General features: G+C 40.9%; 1 protein-coding gene across 3 annotated transcripts; it reads left to right on the plus strand.

Moving 5' to 3' along the window:
- The first annotated feature begins 690 nt into the window (after positions 1-690).
- Positions 691-18,168, plus strand: LOC119290947 (rho GTPase-activating protein REN1-like). Of its 3 annotated transcripts, none has more exons than XM_037569628.1 (26): positions 691-786; positions 1,491-1,597; positions 3,486-3,597; positions 5,094-5,219; positions 5,458-5,494; positions 6,444-6,520; positions 8,573-8,640; positions 8,723-8,801; positions 9,056-9,200; positions 9,933-10,040; positions 10,207-10,284; positions 10,862-10,917; positions 11,007-11,076; positions 11,265-11,349; positions 11,542-11,785; positions 11,893-12,105; positions 13,093-13,248; positions 13,332-13,372; positions 14,805-14,865; positions 14,946-15,029; positions 16,196-16,312; positions 16,386-16,546; positions 16,688-16,778; positions 17,198-17,255; positions 17,423-17,505; positions 17,635-18,168. In XM_037569628.1, exons 3-26 carry the CDS (start codon positions 3,562-3,564, stop codon positions 17,785-17,787), a joined length of 2,427 nt encoding a protein of 808 aa, XP_037425525.1. In that variant the 5' UTR covers positions 691-786; positions 1,491-1,597; positions 3,486-3,561; the 3' UTR covers positions 17,788-18,168. The 3 variants fall into 3 exon arrangements, with proteins under 3 accessions (XP_037425525.1, XP_037425527.1, XP_037425526.1); XM_037569630.1 differs by having other exon boundaries at positions 16,404-16,546; XM_037569629.1 differs by lacking the exons at positions 691-786; positions 1,491-1,597 and adding an exon at positions 2,103-3,247.
- The last annotated feature ends 4,739 nt before the right edge of the window (positions 18,169-22,907 follow it).

Here is a 22,907-nt window from a genome sequence, read left to right on the forward strand (position 1 = left end):
TTAATTCTTAACAATCTCACGTTGATGGGGTAGTAATAATAGCATACAACTGTGTCTGGTTGGCTGGGGTAGCTCATTCGTTCCCCAACTGATCGTGATGCTCTTTCGCTCTGAAATGAAATCACTCGAGAATCCTAGTAGATTGATCATTGGTGATCGATGACAAGTGCAGAGGACACGTGAGCACGGGCGGAAAGGGCGTGGCATCCGGGTCGGGTGGGCTCCATGCCCAAGGACAAAAGGAAGAAGAAAACAAAATTTCCAAGCACAAGGGCCTACTACTCCTACTACTAGATACTGCTGCCGGTGGGCCCCGCGGCAGAGCCTGTCCTCCCGTTAACGACATGCTTCCCACCACTCCGCCCGCCCGCCCGCCCTCACCGCGCAGAGCAGAAGCATCCTCTCCCCCTCGGTGTACCGTCATCCTCCGCCACGTATCCCCGGGCGCCGGGCGGACGGCCCGGATCGCTTGACCCCGTCCGCGAGCCCCCGTCTCGCTCGGGGAAAGGAACGGCGGAAAGGAATGGGACCGGGGCGATGCCCTGGCGTGTGGGCCCGGCGGGATAAGGCCCCACCCTGCAGTGACACGTCTATTTCGTTGGGCGCCCCCGTTCCAAAACAAGTCCCCGGAGAAAGTGCGGGCGAGAGGGAAGAGACGGGAGAAAAATAGAACGGGAGAGAGAGGGAGAAGGGGGAGAGAGATAAGGGGGGAGGAGGAGGAGGAGGTGGGATCGATGGCGTGCCCGCCGCTGTGAGATTGACTTCCCGATCGCGTTGCGGCCGCAGGTGAGCCCCGCATTGCCTTGCCGCCTCCGTCGATGCTCCTCCTTCACCGGTGCATTTTTCTGTCTGGGCGAACGCTCGGTTTTTTCCCCTGTTGCGTTGCCCCCATTTTTCTAGCTAGACAGAGGAGCCGCATTGCCCCGGTTCGCGTCCCCTTGCCCGCTCCGCGCCCCTCTAGATCCCTTCCTCCCCGCTTGCTTTCGCGGCTGCGCCGTGCTGGGACGATTGTCTCCCTCCCTCCTGCGATTTCAGATGTCTGACTTGTGAAAAATGCAAATGCTCAAATCGATTTGTTCATCCGAATTGGTCTCTGGTCTATCTGAATCCGCGCATTTGATTCTGCCTCCTCTTTTGTTTTGTTTTGTTTCGACAATGCGCCTTCGTTTCTCTGGTCCCGGTGCATGGAGGAAGTTTGGTTTCAGGTTTCAGTCCTGTCAATTGGCCTGGCCTTGCATGCCTTTTTCCCGCATGCATTCTGCTTTCGGCCATAACTCATTGGCATGTACAGTAGCTCCTGCCATCGGTGCATGTGCATCTTTGTCTGAATAATCTTGCATCTGCTTGCAGGGTACCTGCCGACAGTAATACTAGTACTGTATTCATCTTACTTACCAGCATCAAACTTCTATACATTGTATGATTGTCTCCATGCTATATCAAATCTTACTTATGTCTCGTGATTTTGCCTCTGCTGTATAACTCCCCAGGTCCAGCCAATGGCTTACATATCTCAAGCTGATACTTATGGTGGATGTGGAAACCAACTCCAACTCTTGAAGAGAAATTAAAAGTTTCCGGGCTTCAGTTTCTACTGGTACATCCATATCCTTGCCAACCACTGCCTTCAGGGTCCTGGGCACACACCGTATTTCGGAATATCTATCACATTTTCTCTTGGCTTAGCTCACGATTATTATGACTTTATGACTTGTACATAGATTGAACTAGTATTATCGAAAAAGGCTTTTGCCCTGCTTTATATATTAAGCATCAACCATCAACAGCTCGATACAAACTCACGCCACCCCAACACATGCACACACCCAAGGCGGATACATCGGCGCTGAGCGCAGCAACACCACCCATACCACTACAAGAGCTACCGAGGTCCTTAACCGTGAACACGCCATTGCGAAGAGACGAAGCTGCATACGACGACCTGTGAGCTCCAAAGCGGTGCCTTAAGGAAGGATACGACACTAGAGTGCCCCACCGTCCAAACCGAGGATCAGGGTTTTCCTTAGAGCAACATGACGGGCAATGAGTACTGCGGTGATGCCTTCAAGAAGGGAACAAACATCGCTGCCTCCGGCGTGCCAGAAGACAGAACATATTTTCACCCCGGCCCACACTTATTGCCCTTGGCAGTATGAATGCCACACCACCGCCACCGATCGTCACCCCCCGGTCGCCACGCCGCCCACACGGTCATGGCAATCAGGTAGCACCTGAGCATGAGCTCCCCGCGCTCCCACCACCAAAGCTGACGTCCCGACAGCGAAGACCACCCCACTCCCATCAACATGGATCACCGACGTTGAGGCCAGAAAAGCATGCCCTTTTGGTAAGTTCGGAACCCCGCCGGCCGGAGCAGTGCGGGGGAGGCCACCGGCGGCTGTCGGCCACGCCGCAGCCGCCACGCCATTTCTCGAACTGGGTCCAGGTCACCGTCGCCACCTCTGGCAACAGCAAGACCCGGAGGCACCCCTGCCAATCCCCCAGAGTGCCCCTATCACCGAGGCCAGCCAAAGGCGAGAAGCACTGAGCCGTCGTACTCCACCCGTCGGATGCGCTGCCAACCGCAGAGCCGAACGCCCCATGAATCAGGAGGAGGGGGTCGAACCACCGCCACTACGCCGCCACCCCGACCAGCCGAGAGGGCCCCGGTCAAGGCAGCTGCCCGCGGCACCGCGAGGTCAGATTTGGCCGAGCCGTCGCGGCCACCATCCCCAACCTCGGCCGGCACCACCACCACCCACTGCCGCTGGGCCACCACCATCCGCCGCGGCCACGGCAAAGGCGGCCACCAGCAGCCTGGGTCGCACCGGACCACGCCGCCGCCGTCTCTAGCACCCCAGGTGCGCCACCCGCCGCGGGGAGGTAGGGATGCCCGGGCGCCGCATCTGCCCGTCATGCCGTCGTGGAGCCCGACTGCGGGAATCGATTCCAACATATTTTGAGTGATTTAATTTTATGAAACATGAGTAGCTGAATTAAGAACATATGAACTAAAACTAAAACACATCTTATATATTCTATTTGATTACTGTATAGTCAAAACATATATTGATAGCATAATACAATGATTTTTTTTCTCATGCATGTTGAGTGGACCTTTGATGAGGTGACATGTGTGGTGAGGTGACATGTGTGCATGGGATCAACCAATAATGGAATTTTTTCCCCATACATGTTGTGGTGGGCCTTTGATGAGCTGGCATGTGTGCATGTTAAGATATTAGAGGTAGTGGAAATGAACTATTTAGGTATATAGGATGAGTTTATCTTAAAAAAAAGGTATATAGGATGAATACAATCAGAAAACATTTAACTGTAGCTCTGATAGAGAGACGTCTTTATCCAAAAACTCGACAAATTAGTGATTCCTTCCAAATTATGGTGCTATATCATGCTATTTATTTTGTAATTGTCATTAACAAGTCTCATGGATTTATTACGAGTAACACTGTACATTGCATCAGCCGCTTAAGAAACATCAACTCGTTGGTGGGACAGATCATCCTGAGTTGTTCATAAGTCAGCTATTTTGAGAAGACAATGTCAGCTTCAGAGTTCAGGATTCCTTACCAGCCAGTAAGATTGTCATATGATTCAAGTATAGCATTATTATTTTTGATATATTCTCCATGTTCCTTATCCGTTCTAGCATTTCAGCAAAGTATTCATTGGACCCCACTGTTTAGTCACTTTTTCAGTTGATTTTAATTTTCTTTCAGAAGATACTAGACCAATATAATTAATGTTTTGCAATAAAATGTGAGACAAAGAGCTCACTTTGGTTGATCGGTGAGTGAGCGCCTGCTATGTTTATCAAGTGGTGTACTTGACTAACAAAAAAAAGATCTTCAATATGCATTCCAGTGAAAGACATGCCAAATGAAATGAAATTATGATTCATGACATTTGGGTTGTGAATAAAGTAAGCAGGCTGACAATATATAGGGGGGCTCTAACAGTAAAAATCTATTAAAACAAGAAATATTTACAGAGTGGGGCTGTACAAGCAGACTTACTAAAATTTTCAAACGTCTGTGTGCTGGTATTGTAGACTTTTGAGGAGTTGATGTGGCTCCACCGTGCCGCTTCTTTGCTTCTCCTTTACTGGCAATAGAACAATTATTCTTTATTTTAGTTTTTGTAGTTCTTTATAGATGTGTTTCTAATGCGTAGATTCTATGATTTATCTCACTGTACTTTTGTTGTTAAGAGTCACTAGGCAGCTGATAAGCATAAAATATTATCATTTATAGACAAAATGGGTTGCCTGGATTCCAGAAATCAAGTTAAACCATATCTTGTGTTTTTAATGAAATTTATGCAGGGACTACCTTTTGACTACCTCAAAGAAAAATATGTGTTGTTATTTTCTAAAATAAAATATTTACCTTTATGTCACTTGGACAATATGGACATATGGTGCCTGGCTGGCCTGCATATTTGTTCAAGTATATGGGGATTGGCCAAACTTCTCCATCAGTTCGGGCTTTTGGTTCTATTAGTTTGTGCATGAAACTTTTTTTTTTGCGGGAAAGTTTGTGCATGAAACTTAATATGGTATTAGGCACAAGAGGTCTTGGGTTCAAGTCTCGGCTTTTGAATAATTTTTTTTGCTTGCCCTGCCCTCCTTTTGTCCACGTTTAGGCCTTCTCAAACCACATGTGTGAGGGGGTGTTGAAGTATATGTGGATCACCCGACCTTCTCCATCAGTTTGGACTTTTGATTCTGCTGGTTGGTGCATGAAAGTTAGTACTTATGACTTAAGGTGAAGTGGTATTTTAGTACAACAGTAGGCGATAAAGATAAGAAAGAGACCAAGGGAGATTTCTAAATTTTGTCAAGGAATGGTAACCATCGATATGAATATATAGTGCTTCCATAGCACAATAACAAAAGACAAATGTTCTGTTGTTAAGATCCTCTATTGTTGATTCAGTTGATACTATGTGCACATAAATCTGCGCATGTAGTTTGCTCGTTTTAGTTAATCTCAAGTTCTGCCTGCCTTGTTATCACTTGTTTGTTGCTTTATGCTAAGTACTTACTCCACTTCGTTTCATCCTTTTGATAGGTATCATCTTCGCAGCCTTCGGAGAATGCAGGTCAGTTCAAGATATGCCGATGTGGAGAGGGAGACCCGAACTCCCAGACTGGTGAAACCGGTGATAGTCCACAAACTTCATGTCCTAACTGCCAGGTTTGTCGGATCAACTTGCACTCAAAGTTTATGTCACACTGTTCTCCAAATGACCTTAAGCTTTGGTAGAATGTCTCTCTATATATGTTTACATAAGCCATGTAACTGCTACCCATAGCTGCAACTTCAGATTTACTATAAGTCTGTTTATGATCAGAATGGGAGTCTTTAAACTGCTATTTCAAAATCATGCTATTAACTCCGAATGATGGTGTCAATTTTGTATATCTGTTTGCAGGTTCTCAAGAGTGGACATCTACTGCTTTCATCTAAAGGTATGTTCGGATGGCTAAATTGTGGTTTAGCATGGCTAGATATATATTTCTCCCTCTCTTTTACCTGCTAGACGTTACATCTAAACAAGATGTTTGTGGTAAGGACTACGGTCAGAAGCCCTCCAGTTCATATATCTATTAATAGGAATTTTTTGTCCTTCCAATGGGATACTAAATTAATACTGCCTCCGTCCCAAAATAAGTGTCTCAACTTTATACTAACTTTAGTACAAAATTGTATTAAAGTTGAGACACTTATTTTGGGACGGAGGGGGTATGATTGAACCACAGAAGAACAGCAAAACATGTTGCCTGAAGTCACACAATTATGACAATGTTAATCATATCATCTGTCATGGAGCTTTTATAAACATGATGTCCATTAGACGTTGCTTGTATTACTGTATCATATTCTAGCAGGTAGAATATTAGCCAGTTTGCTGGACTATATATTGCAAAGTATAATCATTCACATTAACTTAGAACTCGCTATGGTTCAACCTAGTCGCTCTTGTACTGAATACTAAAAATCTAACAACATACTATCTGTTTATTTCTCTGATGGCATGGGGGCATTATAGTGCTTGCTTCCCCATAAAGTCATATGCTTAAAAGTTTGGGCATAGAGTAACGTGTACTTCTGTAAAATGCCTGGTCTGTAGGCTAATCTAATTGCTTCACAATCATGATACCTTTAAGCCCAATGAAGAACGAAGTCAAGCCAACAGACATGGTTGATGATTTTTACTGAAATTGTCAAGGAAATTCTGTTGCGGTTTAATTAAGTGGATCAGAATGTTTCTACTTATAACTCCATATTTTGCATGTGGAATTTTGTTGCTACCCAAACTGTCATTTTCTTACATTTGATCACCTTTGCTTTAATTTGAATTCTAAATATTTGTAGCCACGCTATTGTTCATATTTGATTATTTGTGATACATAACAGGGATTGGTTGGACAACATGGAAAAAGCGCTGGTTTGTTCTTACAAGGGCATCATTAGTGTTCTTCAGAAGTGACCCTGTAAGATACATTGCAGTACTTTGCTGTGTTTCTTTGCATCAGCTATTCACTCATAAAGATCCTATGATTAACTTGCTTTGTTCTCCAAGCTTAACACAAACTTTATTGTAACAAAGCAGACTAAAGGTCTGCACGGCATTAGATTGTAAATCTGCTAGTTGACTGCTCAATTGGGTTATCTAATTCTTGTAGCAAATGCTTGAACCTTATTTATTTTCCATGAAATTTCTATTACCATGATTGCTATGTGGGGAATTCCCTATGTGTGCCGCATGGCCCAAGAAGGCCAGCAACTGGCGCTAGCTCCAGCCAGTGCAACCAATTAAGGACAAGATCCCTATAGTACCTATACGTAAATGGGTTCTTTTAATCTGAGCCATAGCCAATTGGAAATACGATATGGTTTGTTCTTTACAGTGGAATTGTGTTATATTTATATGTAGAGGACCCAGTGGTGTTACGTTAATTAAGCAATGAAATAGTCTCACATCTATTTCTCTATTCTCTCACTCGCTTCTCCTAGCTGTCCGCTACGCTATTGCCCCCCTGGAGTTGCCAGCCTTGTTCCACAGTGTACCTCCAAGATCATGGTCCCAAATTTCCAACAGTGATTGAAAATAGAGCATCGAGTATACATCTCGTTGTTTACAACACCAGTTATATGCAACTTCCGGTTTGTACCATCGGTTAATCGATACCACTTGAAAATGTGTGCGGCCCTAGGGAAGCTACCAATCTGCCATTTCTTGTTGTAGAACTGATGGGTGTGGTACTACATATTGATTAATAGCACATGCAAGTTCGCGCGAGTCTTTTTCTGTGCTGATGTTGTATTAGTACTATAAACTATAATGTAGTAATTTTGCTGCAAATTCATTTTAATGGAGTACATGAGTGCAGCTGACGAAAACTTTATATATAACCTGAAGTCTTTAGCAAAATGCTTCGAGGAAAGAATCAGATGTCTAGATATCATTCTGTATACCTTGTTATCTGATCTGCTTGTTAAGGTTGAGTAAGGACATAACTAAAGTACACATGATAGTATGCTAGCCGACACCATGTAAAATACATGAAAGGTGAAAGGCAAGTTATATCAGCTAATGGCATCTTATTGCTCAGATATCCCAACAAATTAGTGCCTACTTTGCAGGGGCGGAGCTTCCTTAGGGCAAAACTGGGCCATGGCCCACCCAGGAATTGTGCTCATTTTATTTTAACTGTGCTTCGGAACCCAGCCCAGTCTACTAAATGCAGTTTATCCAAGCCTGCAGGCTCCCTCCTACTGGCAACTGACAAGCATGGTACGGCAGCGAGTCGCACATGCAGCCAGCACTGCCCCTTGCCCCCAGAGCCGTCCAGCAGCACGGCAATGTAGGTCTGAAACGAGCTTTGCTGGCTGCTGAGCCGCACAATGTATTTTTTATATTCCCAAAAAATCTCATTTATCATTCAATGCCAATTTTCCTATAGGCTGCCTGTAGCACTACGAATAGTCTTTCATCCTGTTGATGAACAAAAGTGCTACGCACTGACTAATGCCTACCGAAACAAATACTCCCTCCGGTCATATTACTTGTCGTAGTGTCAAAAATGGTCTTACATTTTGGGATGGAGTGAATAATATGGATCGGAAGGAGTAGTATATATATTGTGGAATTTGAAAATTTTAGTTTCTCCTTCTGACCAGCCCGCCCAACTTTTTCTCTGAAGCTCTACCACTGCTACTTTGGTCTAGGTCATAATCCTAATACAAATAGTGATACTTGCACAGTTTAAGGAGTGAACCCGAATGTGAAGCGGGATATAAATTCTCTTTTCATACTATTAATTGGATACCGGAAGTGACAGAAAGCAAATAGTAAAGGCAAGGATATTGTTGACTGTTAGTGCCACCATTTTTTAGGGGGTGAACATGATTACAGAACAAGTACTACTGCTGAAGCATACATAGTTCTTTTAGGATTCTTCATGACATTTATGGGCAACTATAAATATTAGTATTAGGCCTCTAAACATGCCAATTGCTCCTATGTTCTGCTTTATTTTCAGAATGCACCTCCCAGAGGAAATGAACCAGTTGTTACACTTGGTGGAATCGACTTGAATAACTCCGGAAGGTATGCATAATTGAAATTTTGCTGAAAGGGGGATTTCCGTTAATGCTATCCAATAAACATATAATTTTGATAAATGTTTCAGTGTTGTAGTCAAAGAAGACAGGAAACTTTTAACAGTGTTATTTCCTGATGGCCGCGAAGGGCGTACTTTTACTCTGAAGGTTGGTTTCATATCTTTCATAATTCCTGTCGTACTGATCTTTGTGTTCCCATTGGGACGATTGGCATTTCTTAGTATGGTTCTTGAGGATCAGTAAATAGCGGGGCAACAGGGGTGGCTGTGGAACTGGAGCAGTGGAACGTGGCAACCCTGGTTGTGTTTGGGAGGGGCAATTGTTCGATTAATATTCAATACTACTATCATACCTGTGTGGCACTGTTTAGGAATTTAATGGTGTGATTTGTCTCCAAGCAGGCAGAAACTACAGAAGAACTCAACGAGTGGAGAAATGCATTAGAGAGTGCTTTAGCGCAGGCACCAAGTGTAGCGAGTACAGTGGGGCAAAATTCAATATTTAACGCTGATGGAACAGAATCTTCTGAAGCTTCAACTGAACAGTGTAAGCTATGTTAACTTTCACCAAACCTGCACAAGCTGGGCTAACATCTAAGCTTTTGTTTTATTTTGGGCTAATGGTATTTATATAAAAATAGACAAGTCACATTGTGGGCTGTATTTATGAAATTTCTTCATGTCAATTTTTTCAGGCTTCATTCTTATTGTTTGATCACACCTGTTTTTGTTTCATTTCATATATCTGGCAAAGTATGTTCCAGACTTCCAGTTTGGTGTTCAACTTCATCGTTCACTACTTGAAAAAAAAAATCTTAATCACTTCCTAAACGTGCTAATGGTTGAGAAATTCCGGGGCACTCAAAAAATGAAGTTTGTAGGATAAATTCCAGTTTGGATGTCATGTCTCTAGTCCTACACTAACACTGCAGCCCAATGTAGTAGACACAGCGTAGAGATGATGGACCCGTAGGGATTTATTTTCTTGCTTCGTTCCTCCATGCACTTGATCAGGGCATGGGCAATCACTACTTACATGAAGATCCTTATTCCTTCTATTATTCATTAATATTTAATTCAGCTGGATTCTGCTGTTACAGAAAAAACTGCATTATGCGGATCTGAGTAGGTTTATTTTGTATGCCAGTGTCAGATGCCATAGTATTTATTGCCATTTTTTTGTTGAATCAAATGTATAATGTCTAATTTATTATTCTTTCCCACATCTGTGTGTGCTTATGTTGCACTGAATAAGCAAATTATGTTGTTTCGTTTGCAGCGGAGGATAAATCATCTGTTATTGGGAGACCTGCACAGTTTGCACTTGTAGAGGCTGATGGTAGTCCAGCTTTCCTGGAGAAGGCCTTGAGGTTCATTGAAGATTATGGTAAGTGTTTTTCCCTGTAATATCAGTACACTATCCAGACCGACCCTTCCTTAGGTTTAATTTTATGCTCATATTTACCTGGTGTGCATTGAAAGCAATCATGCGGAAACATGACATTTAAAAATCTTGCCGTTCAGTAACGAGCAAAAAAACACTGTGTTTGTAGGTTGCAAGGGAGAAGGAATCCTCCGTCAATCTGCTGATGTTGAAGAAGTCAAACGCAGATTTCGTGATTATGAAAAGGGTGATTTCCTCTGTTCTAACTTTTTTGTTCTTATTTAAGATGTTTGGCGCAGTGGTAAAGCTGCTGCCTTGTGACCATGAGGTCACGGGTTCAAGTCCTGGAAACAGCCTCTTGCAGAAATGTAGGGAAAGGCTGCGTACAATAGACCCAAAGTGGTCGGACCCTTCCCCAGACCCTGCGCAAGCGGGAGCTACATGCACTGGGGCTGCCCCTTTTGAAGGGGAGCCTTGGCGCAGTGGTAAAGCTGCTGCCTTGTGACCATGAGGTCATGGGTTCAAGTCCTGGAAACAGCCTCTTACAGAAATGTAGGGAAAGGCTGCGTACTATAGACCCAAAGTGGTCGAACCCTTCCCTGGACCCTGCGCAAGCGGGAGCTACATGCACCAGGTTGCCCTTTATTTAAGATGTTTGGCAATTTAGTGCGTCAGGAGTTTTACCATTGTTTAATTGAATCTTTAGAAGACCTTTTTTTTCTTTGCCCTGCACTTTCACAAAGATTTTCTTTTGAAGATACAACTATTTTGCATAACCTCTGAGAATTTTATGTCTGCTAGTTCACTTTAACTGATTTTTGTAGGAAAGAAAGAGTTCTCCCCAGATGAGGATGGGCATGTTATTGGTGACTGTATTAAGGTGTTTATTTGGCAACGCTAACTCTGATTCACAAGGAATATACTATGTTTCTATATTTTCTGTAACATTTGTTTTGCTCCAAACTACAGACTATTCTTCGAGAGATGCCAGCTTCGCCAGTTCCTGCAGCATGTTGCACCGCGCTGGTTACAGCTTACCGTAAGACTGGCTCAGAACTTTATTTATAATTGAAGAACAATAATGCATTCCTGAGCCTAAAAAAACTGATGTATAATCCCAATAACTATTTTTCATGAAGTATGTACCAAAAAATCAGCACCAGTATGCCCTCGGAACATTTTTATTTGTTTGGAACCATAAACTGATAAAGACAAGTGGTGGTGCAGGAACTGACAAGACAAAAAGACTTGATGCTTTAAATAAAGTTATATATGAAGTTTTCCCGGAACCAAATCGGCAATTATTGCAGAGGTATTTACCTAGGATGCTTTTGTTTCAAATTTTATCACCAAAAGTGTTATGTCTTGGATTGTCATTCTGTAAGAATATGTCCTCATCCGTTTACATTATCTAATGGTTTGATGATGAGTTAAATTTAGCCTGCACAGCAATAACAACATCAAATTCCACCAATGAATACCAGACTCATCGGTTTTCTTTTAGGATCCTTAAGATGATGATGATCGTTGGATCACACAAAGCTGTGAACAGGATGTCTAGTTCCGCTTTGGCGGCTTGTATGGCACCACTCCTTCTTCGTCCTCTTCTTCTTGGTGAATGTGAAATTGATAAAGACTTCAGTATGGCTGGGGATGGTTCATTCCAGCTGCTTCAAGCTGCCGCTGCAGCCAACCATGCTCAAGCTATTGTTATCATCATGCTTGAGGAATATGATCAGATATTTGATGTATGCTCTTTCTTCCCTTGTCATGTTCTTATTTATTTCTTTTCTTTTTATATTAGGTTCTCCTTGAAGTGACGTCATGAATACTAATTAAACAGTAACCTATATAGGACATAGAAGAAGGTTCTTCGGACGCTTATACTGAGTCTGACGACGGTGATGTTGACAAGGAATATTCCACGGATAATGACAACCATGATGAGGATGGTTCTTATGATTCTGGTGAAGATGACATTGAAGAAGACTTGGATGATAATACCGAACACTCTTCTGGCGGCAGTGAATGTGATGGCAATAGTAGAATCAATGCCAAACGTGACAAGGTATGCTAACTGACAGCAATAGTACAAATTTCAAACATTATAGATGGGGCATTCCAAGTGCTGGTGTCAGAATTTCCTGCAAAAACCATGTTTCCTTGCAAAAGAGAGAGAGAGAGAGAAGATAAGTCAGCTTATATTCAATGAAAGAGACTATGGATGATCTTCCCCTGAAAATATGATAGTTGATCTCCTTATCAAAATTAATTTCACTTTTGCCAGTCAAATTTTATGGTGAAATCATACATTGAACATGTTCGCTCATCCGATAGTGTCTTCTCAATGTGCAACTTGTCACTGAAGTTTCTTTCTAAATCTGGTAAATGAGTATTCCGTTTAAAGGCTAATATTTTGCTGGTCGAACCAAGTAGTCATAAAGATGAATAGATTATGCTTTCATATTTGACTTGCCCACGGTTTCATCACGTGCATGCTGATAAGAAGTCAACAGTTGATTCAGCGTTTCCAACATAGCTTAAAACTTAGTGTCAATTTCTTACATAGCTTAAAGCTTAGAACTTAAAGTGCCCTTCTGAGGGCTTGTAAAAACTCTTCTTTCTATCAATGCATTAAAATGCAAGGCTTTTGCGTTTTCTCGAAGAAAACAGGGACTGCTTATTGCTATATATTTCAAATATATTCTTGAAGCTTGTATTTCATTCTTGTATGAAAGAACCTTGGCACACTCTCAGTAGCTTAATGGTCTGAGATATGATATTGAAGAAGACTATTTCTAATACAAAATGACACGCATTTGGGTGTGTTCAAGGAAAAAAAAAAGACTTACACTTTAGAGCCCCCTTGCATGAAGCCTCAAATAACTAACTCATGTGCTTCAAACACACAGATTGGCCAAAACTATGGCCTTATGCTCTGACTTAATGCACTTGTAAACTTCTTTGTCTCCCTTACAATTCATCTTGCTCAATTTATTTAAAACAATATCTCTGGCACTGCATGTACTGACAATGATAGGTTGTTCAACCTCAGATGAAAGTGGGAAAAACAGAACGTGGTTTGTCAAGGGAGGACAAAGGATCCACAGATCATATAGCAAAATCCCATTCATCATCTTCGAAAGCAAAATTTACGAAGTCAAGCAGCTCAGCTAATAGGGGCAAAAAGACATTATGGGGCCGTACTTCAGTAAGTTCAGTTGTTATCTGCATAGTTCTGCATTTCAATGCCACCACGATAATCATAAAGTTTGACGAGTAATGTATTTACAGGCAAGAAAGGACCTGGACGTTGAGGGCTGCAGTGATGATGAGTAAGTAGACGGCTATATGCTCCTGTAATGCTGATTTGAATGTGCATTTATTGGAGACATAAAATAATTCCAAAATGCAGCTGTAAAAAATGTTTTCAAATGTTCATGCAAAACACGACCATATATTATACATATGGGACTCTTTATTCATAGGATTATAACAAGGGAATAGGAAAAAAAATACAGGAACGCAATAGGAATGCATGTGTAGAACAGAGGATTGTAAAACACTGGGAAAGTTTTACATGACTTGTTTGAATCGTAAAAATACAGGAGTCCTACTAATGATGTTCCAACGCTAACGTGATTGATCCCATCACTGTGCTTTACCTTGATCCTACGTGTAGGAATAAAACATGAGGTCATACTGGATGCTAAATTTCCTATGTTTTTCCGTTGGACTGGCGTCAAAAATAAATTTCCCTATGATTTCCTTTGCCTCATTCCTACGAATAAACGATGCTACAATGACGAAATCCATAAGAGTTCTAATTCTTTGTTTCCCTTCAAATCAAAGAGGCTCATAATTGTTATATTCATCCTCCAGGTCTTGTATCTTTACGTATCTCTTAAATGGTTATATTTGTGCATGAATATTTAAAATGCACACATTATATCACATGTTGATATAATGCACATTTCCTTGGATTTTCCACATTTCTTTTCAAAATGCACTAGTGCATGTCATCAAGTAAACAAAATATAGCATGTCAAGTGCAGATTTTGAGCAACTCTTTTTGAAAACATGTACCTGCTTTAAAAAAATGTGTGAAACAGTCAAGGAAGAACAAACGTGCTGTAATGCGAGAACTTGAAAGCAAATATGAGCATTTGTGAACTGCAAAAGGCATATACACATGCTGTAATATGTGCACTTGAAAAGCTAATGCACAAATATGACGATTTGTAAACTGCAAAGGGTATTTGCACATTTTCCATGGTCAGTCCTGGAACGTCATTCCATAATAGGTGGAGCATTTATCATTTACATCTGCAATAGTTGTACCTTCTAAAAATTGCCATAGAGATTGAGGTTTGCACATGGTTTTGAATTGCATACTTGCACACTAGAAAAGATCCCCAAATTGTAGATGGGCTAACATGTTACGAGATGTAAACCTGTAAATATTGTGCAAAAATATGATCAACGTGCACAGTACAACAAAAACAAAAGGTTGTAGCCGCAAAAGTCCAAAAGAAAAATTACATCTTTCATCTTCTTTGCATAACACACATTTTTGTAGGCGCACAAGTTATACATGTTGCTATGATTCCTTTTTAGATTCTTCCGAGATGAACAAGTACTTTCTGGAATATATGCACTCACCCGTGCATGCATATACTTTCTTGAGTATTATTTTCCCATAATATTTATAATTTACACTGTTGATATTTTTGAGTTATTGATATTCTAATTGAGCTTCTGTATTAGGGCTCTTATTGAGAAGCTTGAGAACAACAAGGCCGATCTCCAATCTAAAGTTTCAAAGGAGGTGCATCCTTTTCCCCTAGGACCACACAAAGTTATGTAACATCGAATTCTTTCATCTGAAATGATGTTTGTATTTTTCAGGTCAAAGAAAATAAAAACCTCCAGACAAGTCTAGAAAAGCGGAAAGGAACATTACATGAACGCCGTTTAGCACTTGAAAAAGAAGTAAGAGCTCAAACTCAAGGTTTTTATTTTCTTTCCAGAAAGAGAACCCCTAGGTCGCTTGTCTCATTAAGGGATTATTATGATACCATCAACGAAAGGAAACTTGCAATAGATGTGGAAAAGCATCAGAAACTATGTGCAACAGGAATATTACGCTAGCAGTTATAAGCGCAAGTACTACCCAAACATCTTAAGCCAAGAAACGTGACCACATCACGAAAGCCACATTAAGTTTGGGGATGGTACTCACATTTTGGAGTCAACAAATTGGTTTTTTGCACTTTACTCAGGGTTTGATTGTGTCATTTCTTCAGATGGGCCATTAATTCTTGCTGCTGAAGCATCTGACATGCAGCACTACAAACTCATGTTCCTTCACCTTTTCCCCTTTTTAAATGCTTCATTAGCTGTTACAGAAAACAGGATTTGCGTGCCTTGCTAATCATACTTCTCTATCTCAGAAATGTTCTCTAGCTTTAAGACACTGTCCTATATCATAGCAAAGGCAACCAAGCTACCAGTTCTGGCTCTATTTGGCAGTCAAACTTTATTAGGTATCAGAAAAAACTCCTTGAGATTTTGTCGAAACATACGAGTTTCTGCTGCATTTTGTTTTGTGGATTATGTTGACTGGTTCTATCTTAAGATGTTTTAGTAACTCTCTACAAGCTAAGAGCACTTACCCGGACAGCCCCATGTGGCCATGTAATTTTCATACTTGATTTAGGCTACAATTTGAACCATTAGCCACGATGGGGCAATGTGACAATACACATGTTTTTTGCTTTTTTTTTTCTCCATTTAAATAATGTCAAGTAATGCTAAGCAATTATCTTTCTTGTAACAATGATATATTATGACCTGAACTCCACTAGCCATGGCGACCCAAACTGGATAATTCTACTAAAACCTTTAAATGCCACTGTCGTTCTCATTTATTCATCACAAATTGGATGATACAACTTATTATACAATGGGTACCTTACTGGGACTTTCAGTTAATGGTGACCACCAATCTATGAGCCCTCAAGGTAGGCGATTGTTTGATACAGCAAATTATAACTCACAACTATATGGTACTCTTGAGCTCATGGAGTTGTTTTGGTACGTTTTTAGAGTAAGTTTTGCATTTTCTATTCAACATGAATAGCTTGTGCATTCAACAGGTGGAAACTTTGCGAGATCAGCTGCATAAGGAGAGAAGTTTGAGGGCCTCATTGGAGTCTGGGCTGATGAATATGCGAAGAGGGCAGGTGTCCCTCCCGTCGTCAATAGACAGCAAGGTACTCGGTGTTTATATTTCGTTAAATTTAAATTCTTTTCACTGTTTTGAAAATTTTCTTCTGTTAAAAACAGACTAAGGCTAATCTTCAGGAAGTTGCTGCTGCTGAAGCTGATGTTGTGAATTTGAAGCAAAAGGCTTGTGATCTACGCGGACAACTCAGCAGCCAGGCCCAGCTGAGCTCCATCCCACTATGTGAATCATGCAACAAACGGCTCCAAGACAAGCTTGCCGAGTAAGGCTTTGTTTTTTTAGTTGGAGTAGTAAGGCTTGCTAGATCCTTTCTTAGTATTTTGTTCTGTCTATTTAGAGTTCTTAATCATGGAAAGGAATATACTTGAAATAGACTTGTACTGAAGTGGCTACTTTTCTCCAGAGAGAAACAAAATGAAATCAGCTCATCAACCGAAGCATCATCAGCTATTGGGACCAATCCTTTATCTCGAATGTTACCCAATGCAGGCATGGTAAGACCATACGAGTAGAGAAATCTGAGGCTTTTCCTTCCGCTTTGCTAGAAATGTCCTGTCTGGGACCGGGACTGCTACTCTGCTGTTACCTTGCGCTGAATGATCTAATGTTATTCCTGATACTATACTGGAATGATAAACATAGTATATGCTGTTCAAACTGTATAAGCAAGCTAGTCATGTGAGTTAAGAGTTTTCCTGATATACAATAAGAACCAAAAATGTCAGTAACAATTATGCCAAAAGAATGCCCTTGTTATCTTGCATATTTCAATACTTTACAAATAGTACATTAAGTGGCAAAGGGCCCAGGCTCATTGAAGTTAAGGATGACTGGATGGAAACACAACCTGGTTGTGCTTTTAAGTTCTTCCATTTTAGTTCCATTATTCAATAAAAGAATTGATTCATTTCAGGCGGATATTGTTGAACAATTGAGAAGGCAAGCCGCACAGAATTCGTCTTCTTCAACAGGTAAGCCAGCTCACCAGAAGCTGCAACTGAGTACTAACTATCAATACAATACAGGTCCAGTTGGTACTATCAGTAATTATACTTGATATCATTAGAGTAACTGTGCCCAAGGAAGCAAAAGTTAATAGCAACAATCTTAGTAGTTCAAAATGATTTGTTTTGCCCAGGTGCTCAAAGATTGTTGAGGCAAAACTCAAATAGCCTACACAGGCTTCAAGGACTGAATGCCTTTTCAAGTAATAGAACAGAGGTAATCTGTATGCCTTTGGGACATATTATATGCTGTCCCTGTTTGATATAAGTTTGTGGGTGCTACTACTGCCTCTCTTTTTCATTTTACTGAATTTATGCAACTATATATGCATGTTATTTCTTTCAGGAACCTGGGGGTGGACCACCAACTGCATTAGCTAAGCTGACAAACCGGCTCAACTTCTTGAAAGAAAGAAGGGCAATGCTCGCAAGTGAGATGCAAAACTTAGATTTGGCTCGCCCACCAACGGGTCCAGCTCCAAATAAAGACTCAACATGAGGACTGGGAATTTGACACTGCATCATCTTAAAGCTAGAAAATCAAGTAGTGGAGCGATGCACATATGACAGCGCCACAGGGACGACTTCTTTGAGGTGGAGATGCATATGATAATCCTACCGTGAGAGTTGGACCCAGTTCAAGATGCGTGCACATGTATTTTCATTGGAGGAGCATCGCTGGCAGTGTTCACCAAAATCGCTGATCGCACGAACAGCCTAGTTTTAGAGTACCATAATTAATTAACCCCACAGTTTTATTGTGTTTTCATAATGACATTTCGAAAGTATTGAATTGTGGCATGTATAAGAAACATATCTCCGTAAATTCTAGACCACAGCCAAAGTGCTCTTCCAAATGCAGTTTGCCGGCTGTTTTTCAGGAAGTTTCTAGTAGCCTGAGAGAGTTTCACCATATGTTTTTCTTTTGCTGCGCTATATGACCAAGTTCTGTGGAGTACTGTATAAGATATGGATACAGATACACATACACCGATGGCGGTTCCTGTGCCACAACCCAGAAAGGATGGACAATCATAGCGGTGAGTGTATGCGTGTGTATATGAGCGCTTGCGTCTGTACTATGTTAAAAAAAACAGAAAGGATGGACAATATTTCAGGATTTTCATCTCTTCCGTTTACTGTTTTGCAGCAGTTGCATGGCCAAAGCATACTGTTTTCTGACTTTAGTCATCGATATGTGTAGAGCATCACTGAAAACTTTGGAGGTACTAAGATGGATTAATCGGAATTTTGTTGAGTGACGCACGTTAGCGAGAGCAGGGGTGTGGAATCTTGCTGCCATGAAGATGTAGGGTGAGATATTCCATGATTTTTTTTCGAGAATAACTTCCGATCTATTCATCAAACATCATGGCAATGCAAAGAACACAAAAAGCAATACAAATAACATCTATGTCAGTAGATCACCTAGCGACAACTACAAGTACTGGAGCGAGCCGAAGGCGCCGCCGTCATCGCCCCTCCCTCACTGAAGCCGTGCAAACCTTGTTGTAGTAGGCAGTCTATAAGGCGTCGTGCTAAGGGCCCTAAGGACCAACACACCAGAACAGTCGGTCGCCGATGAAGGAAAGTGTAAATTGAAAGGATCCAACTTATAGACGCATGAACATAGACAAACAAAGACCGGATTCAAGCAGATCCACCAAAGGCTGATGGCAACTGAATCCCACGAGATCTGCCAGAGGCACACCTCCACACACCCTCCAACGACGCTAGACACACCGCCGGAGCTGGGGCTAGGCAGGAGAATCTTATTCCATCTTCAGGGAGCTGTCGTCGTCTCGTCTTCTCGAGCAGGACACAAACACTAAACAATCTAAAAAAATACCTAAAAACCGAGCATGAGCCCTCCCACCGGCAGGGACAGGATCCACCACGCCTCCATGACCCTAAGGCCACAGGAGATGGGGAAGATTGGCGACGGGGCCGATGAGAGCAGAAAAACCCTAGCTTGACTCTCTCGTGGAAGGAGATGAGGAAAATGTTTCGGGTTCGTTGTGGCTTGGACTATCTTGCACAATATTGATGCATGGACGCACGGCCGACTACCTTGTCATATCGTTTTATGACATTTTTCATATATAACTATTAGTAACTAGATAAAAGAAAGTAACTACCAATTGGAATATTGTGTTGTTGTTTTTAGTTTTTTAATAAATTAACTAAGGTGAATAAAATGCAACTAACAAACTACATAATAAGAAAGATAAAATTGTAATGCAGAACCTAGAAGACTTAATGTTACCTCCTCGACAATAGCAGAAAAGGGCTTGGTGCTTGCTACTCTCGTGATAGTGCTAGGCAGTAATTGTTGGGACAATAAAAGTAGAGGTTTGCAGCAAGTGGTAACCTTTTCCTTCAACCGAGAAACCAAGGTATGATTCCCTAAAGGCAACACCCATAGACTCTATCAAGTAACATGCAATACATATTACGAAATTGTTTGTGCCCCGAATCATTGTAGTGAGGTTGTCAATCTTACTGGCCCCGATAGTTGCAACAAGTTTTTTAAACATAATGTAGTTCAAAATGCTTTGTATTTTTGGAATTCTAAATATTGAAAACAAAAATGCATGTATATTACTTTTTGGGGAGTTTTTTTATGTAGAGAGTTGGAACGGGGTTCATATGTTCACTGATAGTGTCTCTCATAATAGCGACGACACATGTATAAGCATATGTATGTGTAATGATCAACCAAACATTCATGACAAATATCATCATAGATTTGGATCATGTTATGTATCCACTGTACATCCATAATTCTACCAGAGGCCAACACATACCATATCTAATAGCTAACACTCCACCCAATGTACTCGAAACACTTGTGAACTCACTTCAAATATTAAATACTGAAATAGAGCATTGCATAAGCAAGATGCCATGCGTTTGAAAGTAATTCGGGTCACTTCTTTTGGCAGCTTCAAAAATAAGCCGCCTTCTCCCCAGTTTTCCCCATAAGTCGCCTCTCTTATTCATTGGAGCTTCTAAACTAGTTATGAGAAAACTAATTTAGAAGTCCCAAAACATTTAGGAGACGGCTTATTTTCTAAGTTGGGAAGAGGCAGCTTATTTTTTTAAACCGCCCAAAAGAACTCTCCCTTCCTCTCATCGCTCGTGATACAATATAACAAGTCAAGCAATCATTTATTCTTAGAGAGGAAGATCCATCTAAGCATTTTCTCTCTTTGACATTGAGTGTACTTTACAAATAGGGATTCACTCCACTCCACCTAATGGACACCACTAACATAACTCTATTGTTCTTTCATCTAGATTGACTAATGAAAGGAAATATGAACGTGAGATTAATACACATCTATAAATTATCCAATCGAACATCATGATTTGATCATAAAGTAATTATTTATCACATACCAGTAGAGAGATGTTGCTACATAGCTACTTCTACAAACCCATATTCTGGAAGGTGGACTACTCACACCACATCGAGAAACAATGGAGGACGAATCATTGGTGAAGGTGGCAGTGAATTTCCCCTCCGTCAGACTACCAACACATGATTGTAGATGAATTTTGGCTCGGATAACAAAGTATGTACTCCCTCCGTTCTGAATTACTTGTCTTAGATTTGTCTAGATACATCCGTATCTAGACTCATTTTAGTGCTAGATACATCCGTATCTAGACAAATCGAAGACAAGTAATTTGGAACGGAGGGAGTAGCTGTGACGGAAAATGGCACGGTAAGTCTAGGGGGCACCTATGGGCCCACATGCCCTAGGCCTAAGGCGTGTGGTCCTGTAGCTCCTGAGCCCATCTTTTGGCAGGTGTCCTCTTTCGTTGAAATATTGACGCTTGAATTTTCTCGGATTTGTCAGAGTTCAGTAAGGTTCCTATATCCACAAACACAAACATGAAATTGCCTTTTGGCTGATAATTATTTGGTTAGTCCAATAATATATTAAATAATGCATTAAATGATAAGAAATAAGTGTGACAATTTCAAAATGTATAGGTACAAGTAGGACGTATTAGGCATAGAAATGTCTTTTTAAGTCCACATTTACTTCTGCCACAAAGTTGGCACTTTTCTCAAAAAGCAAATCAAAGTACTCCCTCCGTCTCGGTGTATAAGTCATTCACGTAGTTCTAAGTCATCGATTTGAGAAATTAAATATGTGTTATATGTCATGAAAAATATATCACTAGATTTCTACACGGATATAGTTTCTAAATATATATTTTTCATTACATATAATAAATATTTGGATAGTTAAATTGTCGACCTAAAACTACACGAATGACTTATACACCGAGATGGAGGTAGTAGTGTTTAGTAGTTTTTTGTTTTACAAAAGTGGTAGTTCAATGTAATTTACTTGTTCAAACTGTAACTCTTCGAAGAAGTTAAGACGTAGATGAACACTAGAAGGATTGGACACACTTCGCCGCATGGTTGGTGTTTTTGTGATTTCATTAAAAAAAGTTGGTTTGACGTGCGGGAGAGATGATGAGGTTTTTTTTTGTAATGTGGTATTTTGATGGTCTCTTTTTAGACGTTAATTTTTTTTGTCAGAGAACTTTTCGATCTATTCATAATCAATCATGGCAGTACAAAGAAGACTGAAAGTAATAAAAATTACAACCAGATCCCTGGATCAATCATGAATGTATAATTATGTGTTATCTGCAAATAAACCCACACGTATGCACGCCAATTTCTTGCAGTGGTGACATATGTGTTATATTGGTTCTATAGTGTGACATGTTGACATTTTTTTGTCTGGTGATGAGAGGGTGCGAGACTGATGTATTTTTATAAGCTGGTTGTTGCGGATTGATTTGAGAAAACATTGACTAGTTAAAATCATGAACTAAATTCAAAATTGAACACCTCACTAGAATGAGAGAGCTCCTCGAGAAATTGTTGACAAGTCCAAAATTGGGAACTCAATCCAATCTCATATTGGTCCTACAATATTGCATGTTCATATTTTTTGTGACAGATGACGAGAGCGTGGGCGAGATTGATATATTTTTATAAGCTGGTTGTTGCCGATTAATTTGAGAAATCATTGACTAGTCAAAGTCGTGAAATCAAATTTAAAATTGAACATCTCACTTGAATGAGAGAGCTTCTTGAAAATCGTTGATCAAGACAAAATTGGAAACCCAATCCAACATCATTGTCCTCAATTGAATGAGAGGCATTCACTCCCTTAAAAAAATGCGAGGCCTTCACCGCCTTCACCCCCCTAGTAGATTAACGACAAAATCTCTTGTGTTAACTTACTTCCTCAAATGGTAACTCTACGAAGAGCTAAAGATAGATGCAAAATGTAGCGGTAAAGACCACTTCGAAGAACCTTCATGTAGCTTTTTAATTATCATGTTTTTTTGTTATTCATGTTTCTCGTAATCAATTTGTTGCGATGTACTTTTTTAGATACCAATAAATAAAGTGTTACAAGCACTTATGTGAAAACCCAATTCCCGACCTGCCATGTTTTTTTACATCATTGTTCTTGTTGCTTCTCCTCGCCTCAAGCAGTCATTCTAGTGCTATGCGGTGGATGAAATTTGGTGTGGTTTACGTATATATATTCAGTGTTAGGTTGATGGTGGCCCTAT

This window comes from Triticum dicoccoides, chromosome 4B (assembly GCF_002162155.2).
Source record: "Triticum dicoccoides isolate Atlit2015 ecotype Zavitan chromosome 4B, WEW_v2.0, whole genome shotgun sequence".
Classification (NCBI taxonomy): domain Eukaryota; kingdom Viridiplantae; phylum Streptophyta; class Magnoliopsida; order Poales; family Poaceae; genus Triticum; species Triticum dicoccoides.

Coding starts and splice junctions, on each gene's coding strand:
- LOC119290947 (XM_037569628.1), top strand. CDS start 3,562: ATGTCAGCTTCAGAGTTCAGGATTCCTTACCAGCCA. Junction 16,313..16,385: donor CGTCGTCAATAGACAGCAAG/GTACTCGGTGTT, acceptor TGTTAAAAACAG/ACTAAGGCTAATCTTCAGGA. Junction 16,547..16,687: donor CTCCAAGACAAGCTTGCCGA/GTAAGGCTTTGT, acceptor ACTTTTCTCCAG/AGAGAAACAAAATGAAATCA.